We start from the raw sequence: 11,383 nt of genomic DNA on the forward strand, positions 1-11,383 counted from the left end.
TAATATGGAGTTGGTCCACCATTCGCTGCTATAACAGCCTCCACTCTTCTGGGAAGGCTTTCCACTAGATGTTGGATCATCACTGCTATAACAGCCTCCACTCTTCTGGGAAGGCTTTCCACTAGATGTTGGATCATCACTGCTATAACAGCCTCCACTCTTCTGGGAAGGCTTTCCACTAGATGTTGGATCATTGCTGCTATAACAGCCTCCTCTCTTCTGGGAAGGCTTTCCACTAGATGTTGGAACATTGCTGCAGGGACTTGCTTCCATTCAGCCACCAGAGCATTAGTGAGGTCGGGTACTGATGTTGGGCGATTAGGCCTGGCTTGAAGTCGGCGTTCCAATTCATCCCAAAGGTGTTCGATGGTGTTGAGGTCAGGGCCCTGTGCAGGCCAGTCAAGTTCTTCTACACCGATCTCGACAAACCATTTCTGTATGGACCTGTAAGGGCTCATCTTGAGACTCTCTGTGACTGGGTAAGGGCTCATCTTGAGACTCTGTGACTGGGTAAGGGCTCATCTTGAGACTCTGTGACTGGGTAAGGGCTCATCTTGAGACTCTCTGTGACTGGGTAAGGGCTCATCTTGAGACTCTGTGACTGGGTAAGGGCTCATCTTGAGACTCTGTGACTGGGTAAGGGCTCATCTTGAGACTCTGTGACTGGGTAAGGGCTCATCTTGAGACTCTGTGACTGGGTAAGGGCTCATCTTGACTCTGTGACTGGGTAAGGGCTCATCTTGAGACTCTGTGACTGGGTAAGGGCTCATCTTGAGACTCTGTGACTGGGTAAGGGCTCATCTTGAGACTCTGTGACTGGGTAAGGGCTCATCTTGAGACTCTCTGTGACTGGGTAAGGGCTCATCTTGAGACTGTGACTGGGTAAGGGCTCATCTGTGACTGGGTAAGGGCTCATCTTGAAACTGTGACTGGGTAAGGGCTCATCTTGAGACTGTGTGTGACTGGGTAAGGACTCATCTTGAGACTCTCTGTGACTGGGTAAGGGCTCATCTTGAGACTCTCTGTGACTGGGTAAGGGCTCATCTTGAGACTCTGTGACTGGGTAAGGGCTCATCTTGAGACTCTCTGTGACTGGGTAAGGGCTCATCTTGAGACTCTGTGACTGGGTAAGGGTTCATCTTGAGACTCTGTGACTGGGTAAGGGCTCATCTTGAGACTCTCTGTGACTGGGTAAGGGCTCATCTTGAGACTGTGTGACTGGGTAAGGGCTCATCTGTGACTGGGTAAGGGCTCATCTGTGACTGGGTAAGGGCTCATCTTGAGACTCTCTGTGACTGGGTAAGGGCTCATCTTGAGACTCTCTGTGACTGGGTAAGGGCTCATCTTGAGACTCTCTGTGACTGGGTAAGGGCTCATCTTGAGACTCCTGTGACTGGGTAAGGGCTCATCTTGAGACTCTCTGTGACTGGGTAAGGGCTCATCTTGAGACTCTCTGTGACTGGGTAAGGGCTCATCTTGAGACTCTCTGTGACTGGGTAAGGGCTCATCTTGAGACTCTCTGTGACTGGGTAAGGGCTCATCTTGAGACTCTGTGACTGGGTAAGGGCTCATACAGTAATATAAATCAGGAACCACAGAGTTACAAAACACAGTGTTTAATAAAGCAGAAAAAAAACTGGACAAATCATTGACTTCCTTTCCACAGTACAGCGTGTGTAATGTAGAGCCTGCTGGGTTTGTTGTAGCAGTTTGATGGTGTAGATGTTCTAACAGCATCAGTCTCCATCTCTACATATCTTCTACGCTCCACTTGTAGGCCATCTCCTGCACAGCCTTCTTATCAGCCATCCTGGTGTATCGCTTCTGTTCAAAACCATTCGACCTGACACACACACACACACACACACACACACACACACACACACACACACACACACACACACACACACACACACACACACACACACACACACACACACACACACACACACACACACACACACACACACACACACACACACACACACACACACACACACACACACACACACACTCGTTATTACAGATACAATAATATGGGCGAGCAAAAAAAACAAATTAGAGTAATTACATATTAATGATAATGTTAACTATATATTATAATGATAATTATATATTATGTTAATTCTAATGATATATTATAATGATAATGTTAATTATATATTATGTTAATTCTAATGATATATTATAATGATAATGTTAATTATATATTATGTTAATTGTAATTATATATTATAATGTTAATTCTAATGATACATTTTATTAATTGTAATTATATATGATAAAGCTAATTATGTATCAACGTGGCGCTACACACACAGACCCCCCCCCATCACACACACACCCCCCCCCATCACACAGCCCCCCCCCCATCACACACACACACACACACCCCCCCATCACACAGACCCCCCATCACACACACAAACACAGACCCCCCCATCACACACACAGACCCCCCCCAATCACACAGACCCCATCACACACACAGACCCCCCCCAATCACACAGACCCCATCACACACACAGACCCCCCATCACACAGACCCCCCCATCACACAGACCCCCCCCCATCACCCAGACCCCCCCATCAGCCAGGGGTGAGAGCTGTACCTGTCCACTCCATCCCAACGGTAGCCTGGTGGAATGTTAAAGCGGTTTGGGGGCGGAGCCGGGCCTTTGTAACGAGGCTTCTCTGTAAACAACAACAACAACAACAGGAAGTGTCAGAGAGATTCATCCTGATTGGCCGAGGAGGGTTGGGAACCTGTGGTACATCACAAGTAGAATGTTAAGATTTGTAGCATGTTAACCCTTCACACAACCAGGGGTTCAAACCAGTACAGGCCACTCTGGAACTCTGATACCAGACAGAAACCAAGAACACAACATTATTTACCTTCTATATAGATTTTCAAATAACTGCTGTTTTTCTGGCCATCATCGAGGAGAGAAAAAAAGCAGTCCCCAAAATGAATCGGTGCGGCATTCTGCTGAACGTTGAAATCCCGAAGTGGCCCTAGAGCCACAATACCCTCCCTCCTCTCCCCCCTCCTCTCCTCCCCCTCCTCTCCCCTCTCCTCCCCCCACATACCTTTGACTCCTCGTAGTTTCTTGTCTCGGTCCTTCTTGCGTCTCATCATGGCCAACATGGGGTCTCCCTCTCTCTCCTGCTCTCTCAACATCCTGTCCAGGTCCTGGTCATTACAGGACCGTGCTAGAGGCTTCTGGGATTCCCTCAGCGCATCCTCAACATTCTGCTGCTGCATCTGGCCCTGGGCCACACTACACACACACACACACACACACACACACACACACACGTAGATGACATAGACAGACTGACCAGGTGAAAGCCCTTTTTGATGTCACTTGTTCAATCCAGAGTGTGAGATTGCAAGAGTGTGTAAAGCTGTCATCAAGGCAAAGGGTGGCTACTTTGAAGAGTTTCAAATATAAATTATATTTTGATTTGTTTTAACACTTTTTTGGTTACTACATGATTCCATAATGTGTTATTTCATAGTTTTGATGTCTTCACTATTATTCTACATTGTAGAAAATAGATAAAAATAAATATACACTCATACTATACATATCCACACACTCTCTCTCACCCTTTCCCCCACTGAGCATATTTAAGGTCTTTCTCTGCCTTCTCTCCTGCCATCCTCCTCTGCTCCTCTCTCTCTGTCTCGATGTCTCTCCGCTTCCCACTCTTATCTCTGAACACAGTCTCCGCATTACGAGACGCATCTGCAGGAGAGAGACAAAACAGACGGATTAGTATAATATACCACATAGCATTACAACTAGCTAACGCTACCTAGCGCTAGCTAACACTACCTAGCGAGTGGAGGAGACCAGCGCTAGCTAACACTACCTAGTGAATGGAGGAGGTTGGGCAGACTAGCGCTAGCTAACACTACCTAGTAGCATGGAGGAGGTACGGCAGACTAGCGCTAGCTAACACTACCTAGTGAGCGGAGGAGGTACGGCAGACTAGCGCTAGCTAACACTACCTAGTGAGCGGAGAGGGCAGACTAGCGCTAGCTAACACTACCTAGTGAGTGGAGGAGACTAGCGCTAGCTAACACTACCTAGTGAGTGGAGGAGACTAGCGCTAGCTAACACTACCTAGTGAGTGGAGGAGACTAGCGCTAGCTAACACTACCTAGTGACTGGTGGTGTACTATAGTAACATACAGCGGGAGGGTGTGTGTGTGGTGTACTATAGTAACATACAGCGGGAGGGTGTGTGTGTGTGGTGTACTATAGTAACATACAGCGGGAGGGTGTGTGTGTGGTGTACTATAGTAACATACAGCGGGAGGGTGTGTGTGTGTGGTGTACTATAGTAACATACAGCGGGAGGGTGTGTGTGTGTGTGTACTATAGTAACATACAGCGGGAGGGTGTGTGTGTGTGGTGTACTATAGTAACATACAGCGGGAGGGTGTGTGTGTGGTGTACTATAGTAACATACAGCGGGAGGGTGTGTGTGTGTGGTGTACTATAGTAACATACAGCGGGAGGGTGTGTGTGTGTGGTGTACTATAGTAACATACAGCGGGAGGGTGTGTGTGTGTGGTGTACTATAGTAACATACAGCGGGAGGGTGTGTGTGTGGTGTACTATAGTAACATACAGCGGGAGGGTGTGTGTGTGGGTGTACTATAGTAACATACAGCGGGAGGGTGTGTGTGTGTGGTGTACTATAGTAACATACAGCGGGAGGGTGTGTGTGTGTGGTGTACTATAGTAACATACAGCGGGAGGGTGTGTGTGTGGTGTACTATAGTAACATACAGCGGGAGGGTGTGTGTGTGTGGTGTACTATAGTAACATACAGCGGGAGGGTGTGTGTGTGTGTGTACTATAGTAACATACAGCGGGAGGGTGTGTGTGTGTGGTGTACTATAGTAACATACAGCGGGAGGGTGTGTGTGTGTGTGTACTATAGTAACATACAGCGGGAGGGTGTGTGTGTGGTGTACTATAGTAACATACAGCGGGAGGGTGTGTGTGTGGTGTACTATAGTAACATACAGCGGGAGGGTGTGTGTGTGTGGTGTACTATAGTAACATACAGCGGGAGGGTGTGTGTGTGGTGTACTATAGTAACATACAGCGGGAGGGTGTGTGTGTGGTGTACTATAGTAACATACAGCGGGAGGGTGTGTGTGTGTGGTGTACTATAGTAACATACAGCGGGAGGGTGTGTGTGTGTGGTGTACTATAGTAACATACAGCGGGAGGGTGTGTGTGTGTGGTGTACTATAGTAACATACAGCGGGAGGGTGTGTGTGTGTGGTGTACTATAGTAACATACAGCGGGAGGGTGTGTGTGTGGTGTACTATAGTAACATACAGCGGGAGGGTGTGTGTGTGTGGTGTACTATAGTAACATACAGCGGGAGGGTGTGTGTGTGGTGTACTATAGTAACATACAGCGGGAGGGTGTGTGTGTGTGGTGTACTATAGTAACATACAGCGGGAGGGTGTGTGTGTGTGGTGTACTATAGTAACATACAGCGGGAGGGTGTGTGTGTGTGGTGTACTATAGTAACATACAGCGGGAGGGTGTGTGTGTGTGGTGTACTATAGTAACATACAGCGGGAGGGTGTGTGTGTGGTGTACTATAGTAACATACAGCGGGAGGGTGTGTGTGTGGTGTACTATAGTAACATACAGCGGGAGGGTGTGTGTGTGGTGTACTATAGTAACATACAGCGGGAGGGTGTGTGTGTGTGGTGTACTATAGTAACATACAGCGGGAGGGTGTGTGTGTGTGGTGTACTATAGTAACATACAGCGGGAGGGTGTGTGTGTGTGGTGTACTATAGTAACATACAGCGGGAGGGTGTGTGTGTGTGGTGTACTATAGTAACATACAGCGGGAGGGTGTGTGTGTGTGGTGTACTATAGTAACATACAGCGGGAGGGTGTGTGTGTGGTGTACTATAGTAACATACAGCGGGAGGGTGTGTGTGTGTGGTGTACTATAGTAACATACAGCGGGAGGGTGTGTGTGTGGTGTACTATAGTAACATACAGCGGGAGGGTGTGTGTGTGTGGTGTACTATAGTAACATACAGCGGGAGGGTGTGTGTGTGTGGTGTACTATAGTAACATACAGCGGGAGGGTGTGTGTGTGGTGTACTATAGTAACATACAGCGGGAGGGTGTGTGTGTGTGGTGTACTATAGTAACATACAGCGGGAGGGTGTGTGTGTGGTGTACTATAGTAACATACAGCGGGAGGGTGTGTGTGTGGTGTACTATAGTAACATACAGCGGGAGGGTGTGTGTGTGGGTGTACTATAGTAACATACAGCGGGAGGGTGTGTGTGTGGTGTACTATAGTAACATACAGCGGGAGGGTGTGTGTGTGGTGTACTATAGTAACATACAGCGGGAGGGGTGTGTGTGTGGTGTACTATAGTAACATACAGCGGGAGGGTGTGTGTGTGGTGTACTATAGTAACATACAGCGGGAGGGTGTGTGTGTGTGGTGTACTATAGTAACATACAGCGGGAGGGTGTGTGTGTGGTGTACTATAGTAACATACAGCGGGAGGGTGTGTGTGTGTGGTGTACTATAGTAACATACAGCGGGAGGGTGTGTGTGTGTGGTGTACTATAGTAACATACAGCGGGAGGGTGTGTGTGTGGTGTACTATAGTAACATACAGCGGGAGGGTGTGTGTGTGGTGTACTATAGTAACATACAGCGGGAGGGTGTGTGTGTGTGGTGTACTATAGTAACATACAGCGGGAGGGTGTGTGTGTGTGGTGTACTATAGTAACATACAGCGGGAGGGTGTGTGTGTGTGGTGTACTATAGTAACATACAGCGGGAGGGTGTGTGTGTGTGGTGTACTATAGTAACATACAGCGGGAGGGTGTGTGTGTGTGGTGTACTATAGTAACATACAGCGGGAGGGTGTGTGTGTGGTGTACTATAGTAACATACAGCGGGAGGGTGTGTGTGTGGTGTACTATAGTAACATACAGCGGGAGGGTGTGTGTGTGTGGTGTACTATAGTAACACAGCGGGAGGGTGTGTGTGTGTGGTGTACTATAGTAACATACAGCGGGAGGGTGTGTGTGTGTGGTGTACTATAGTAACATACAGCGGGAGGGTGTGTGTGTGTGGTGTACTATAGTAACATACAGCGGGAGGTGTGTGTGTGTGGTGTACTATAGTAACATACAGCGGGAGGGTGTGTGTGTGGTGTACTATAGTAACATACAGCGGGAGGGTGTGTGTGTGTGTGTACTATAGTAACATACAGCGGGAGGGTGTGTGTGTGTGGTGTACTATAGTAACATACAGCGGGAGGGTGTGTGTGTGTGGTGTACTATAGTAACATACAGCGGGAGGGTGTGTGTGTGTGGTGTACTATAGTAACATACAGCGGGAGGGTGTGTGTGTGTGGTGTACTATAGTAACATACAGCGGGAGGGTGTGTGTGTGGTGTACTATAGTAACATACAGCGGGAGGGTGTGTGTGTGGTGTACTATAGTAACATACAGCGGGAGGGTGTGTGTGTGTGGTGTACTATAGTAACATACAGCGGGAGGGTGTGTGTGTGTGGTGTACTATAGTAACATACAGCGGGAGGGTGTGTGTGTGGTGTACTATAGTAACATACAGCGGGAGGGTGTGTGTGTGGGTGTACTATAGTAACATACAGCGGGAGGGTGTGTGTGTGTGGTGTACTATAGTAACATACAGCGGGAGGGTGTGTGTGTGTGGTGTACTATAGTAACATACAGCGGGAGGGTGTGTGTGTGTGTGTACTATAGTAACATACAGCGGGAGGGTGTGTGTGTGTGGTGTACTATAGTAACATACAGCGGGAGGGTGTGTGTGTGTGGTGTACTATAGTAACATACAGCGGGAGGGTGTGTGTGTGTGGTGTACTATAGTAACATACAGCGGGAGGGTGTGTGTGTGTGGTGTACTATAGTAACATACAGCGGGAGGGTGTGTGTGTGTGGTGTACTATAGTAACATACAGCGGGAGGGTGTGTGTGTGTGGTGTACTATAGTAACATACAGCGGGAGGGTGTGTGTGTGGTGTACTATAGTAACATACAGCGGGAGGGTGTGTGTGTGTGGTGTACTATAGTAACATACAGCGGGAGGGTGTGTGTGTGTGGTGTACTATAGTAACATACAGCGGGAGGGTGTGTGTGTGGTGTACTATAGTAACATACAGCGGGAGGGTGTGTGTGTGTGGTGTACTATAGTAACATACAGCGGGAGGGTGTGTGTGTGGTGTACTATAGTAACATACAGCGGGAGGGTGTGTGTGTGTGGTGTACTATAGTAACATACAGCGGGAGGGTGTGTGTGTGTGGTGTACTATAGTAACATACAGCGGGAGGGTGTGTGTGTGTGGTGTACTATAGTAACATACAGCGGGAGGGTGTGTGTGTGGTGTACTATAGTAACATACAGCGGGAGGGTGTGTGTGTGTGGTGTACTATAGTAACATACAGCGGGAGGGTGTGTGTGGTGTACTATAGTAACATACAGCGGGAGGGTGTGTGTGTGGTGTACTATAGTAACATACAGCGGGAGGGTGTGTGTGTGTGGTGTACTATAGTAACATACAGCGGGAGGGTGTGTGTGTGTGTGAGTCGTACCTTCTAGCGGCTGGTTGATCTTTTCTCGGCGTCGGTTCTCCTGCTGTTCTCTTCTTAGAACGTCCACTGATACCAGTCCTGCTGCGGCTCCTGACAGCATGTTCCGAGACTAACACACACACACACACACACACACACACACACACACAGCGATGTTAGAATAGGCAAAGCCTACACAAAACATCTCTACCTAGCTACAGGGGCATGTTCAGCAGGACGCATTGTTTTTCGGAACGTTCAGATAGAAATATGCTATGTGGAACAAACATGCCTCTGACATGTAGAATAAGGCATTCATGTTGGCTCTATTCATGACATTTCTATCTGTAACATTCCACATTATTTGTCAACTGAACGTGGCCCAATACTTGAATTTCTGTGCCTGGTCCCTTCAGCTCCACACGCTCACTTGTGATTGGTCAGGCCTGCGAGGGGGGGAGAGGTCAGAGTCTGAGCCCCTCCCACCATGCGGTCGCCTCCTGGGGGGCGATTGGTCAGAATCACAGTTCTGCCCTCCCTTTCGCCTTCTCCTGGGCGGTGATTGGTCAGAATCAGAGGCCCTTCCCATCTGTGTCCTTTTCCTTGGAGGTGATTGGTCTGAGTCTGAGCCGGGCCCGTTCTGAGCCCGCCTCCTGGGTGGGGATTGGTCAGACCCTGAAGAGCGCTGGCCAACACGAGCAGACGACAAAGACTTAGCTTTTTTCCTGGACGGAGATGAATCTGAAGAAAAACATAGAAAATGACTTCAGAACTTAACCACACCAGGAACCATTAGGAACCAACAGGACCAAACACAATGAAACAGGGAGGGACCCACCAGAATTTGTCCAATATAAACTATTTTTTTTTAAATCAGAAAACAATTTCCGTTTGGAGTAAAAGGGTTTCCGTTGCAAAACTGGTACTAAATGAATACACCCCAGGGTTTTATAGAGAGATTTGTCTGAATGGATGTTAACATGGACTGTATTCATTAGTCGCAAACTGTAGCAAAACGTTTTGCAACAGAAACCGTTTACTCCAAACAGAGAACAAAAAAAAAATCTGAAAAAAAAAAAAAGTGTTTCTATTGGACAGATTGAGGTTGGTCCTTCTCAGTTTGGTTCCAAGTGAATACACCTTTGAACTTGTCCAATAAGAAACACTGATTTCAGGGACAGAGGTTATGGGTCAGGTCTCACCTCTGCTGTGTGTCCTGTGGGGGGGTTGGGATGATGAGGGAGGAGGAATGCTAGGCTTCAGTCTACGAAGAGACGCATCGGGGGATTCATGTCCAATCCTCCTAGGCGGAGAGACGTCCGGCGAATCATGACGCTGCTTTCTGAGTGACAGGGGCTCTGGCGAATCATGACGCTGCTTTCTGAGTGACAGGGGCTCTGGCGAATCATGTCGCGTCTTTTTGATCAACAGGGGCTCTGGCGAATCGTGTCGAACTCTCTGTTCCTCCTCCTCCTCCGGGACCTCTTCATCAGCTGAGCAGAGACAATATATATATATATATATTAGTACACACACCATGCAGCAGACAACACCTGAGCGCACATCCGCTGCCTCACCTCCCATCACTCTCCATTTGTTGCTGGTCCTGAAGGCTTCCAGGCGTTTGATCTCATCTGGACGCTCGTCTATCACCTCAGCAACCTGACACACAATACAGAGCGAGAGACACAGGTGAGTGGATCAGAGCACTAGCTAGCCACTCTAAAGTGATGTTTATGGTAAAGGTCAGCCCAACTGAAAACAAAGTGATAGTGAAGTTAGCTAGTTATGTAGCATTATTTACCACTGGCGCCTCCTCCTCCTCTTCCTCCTCTTCGTTCCCCTTCTCCTCGTGGGTCAGCTGTTTCCAATCCACGTCGTCATCTACTATCTTCATCCTGCTCAGACCGAGTAACAGAGCGGTTAGAAACTACTGCCAAATAACAACAAGTTCACTTTTTTTATGCTAGCCAGATAGTTAACTAGCTACTGGAGTCGCCAACAGAGATGAAACTACAGCGAAACATCGACCAGTTAAGTTTGTTATGCTAGCCAGCTAACGTTATCACAGTGTAGTAGGGCTAGCAGGCTAACGTCGCTATGTAGCTAACGTTAGCTATCTGCCTGACTGTTTAACTCTATATTCCCCCGGTGATTTCACACCTACTCACCCCTTTCCTGTAGCTTTAATGCATTTCTTTTTAGCCTTCTTCTCCCTTGACTTCTTGGCGTCTCCATCTGCGGATAAATAACGTTTCAGATACTCGGATTTGGAGAGAGACGCTCCTTTACTGTCATTCGTGGACGCAGCCATTTTGAAAACAGTCCACCTACGTAGGGAACGGAGAGGACCGAGGGACAAACAGTGCAATGAACGTCACGAAATGCCGCGTTTTCTATTTTGTTTTGTCAATGAAGAGTAGACTTCATAAATATTCAGCCCTGGAAGAAATTAAGAGACAACTGCAAAATTATCAGTTTCTCTGGTTTTACTATTTATAGGTCTGTGTTTGGGTAAAATGAATATATTTATTTTATTCTATAAACTACTGACAACATTTCTCCCAAATAAAAATATAGTCATTTAGAGCATTTATTTGCAGAAAATGACAACTGGTCAAAAAAATAATAATAATATGCAGTGTTGTCAGACCTCGAATAATGCAAAGAAAATAAATTCATATTAATTTTTAAACAATACTAATGTTTTAACTTAGAAAGAGTTCAGAAATCAATATTTGTTGG

The 11,383-nt window shown here is 47.4% G+C and overlaps 1 protein-coding gene across 1 annotated transcript; it reads right to left on the reverse strand.

The window, feature by feature from the left end:
• Nucleotides 1-1,600: 1,600 nt before the first annotated feature.
• Nucleotides 1,601-10,977, reverse strand: bud13 (BUD13 homolog). Its single transcript, XM_045690317.1, has 10 exons — nt 10,810-10,977; nt 10,443-10,536; nt 10,216-10,300; nt 9,841-10,131; nt 9,069-9,379; nt 8,660-8,768; nt 3,617-3,755; nt 3,094-3,284; nt 2,613-2,694; nt 1,601-1,843 (listed from the first exon to the last, which is right to left on the reverse strand). Exons 1-10 carry the CDS (start codon nt 10,950-10,952, stop codon nt 1,750-1,752), a joined length of 1,539 nt encoding a protein of 512 aa, XP_045546273.1. The 5' UTR covers nt 10,953-10,977; the 3' UTR covers nt 1,601-1,749.
• Between the last annotated feature and the right edge of the window lie 406 nt (nt 10,978-11,383).

This window comes from Salmo salar, chromosome ssa11 (assembly GCF_905237065.1).
Source record: "Salmo salar chromosome ssa11, Ssal_v3.1, whole genome shotgun sequence".
Lineage (NCBI taxonomy): Eukaryota > Metazoa > Chordata > Actinopteri > Salmoniformes > Salmonidae > Salmo > Salmo salar.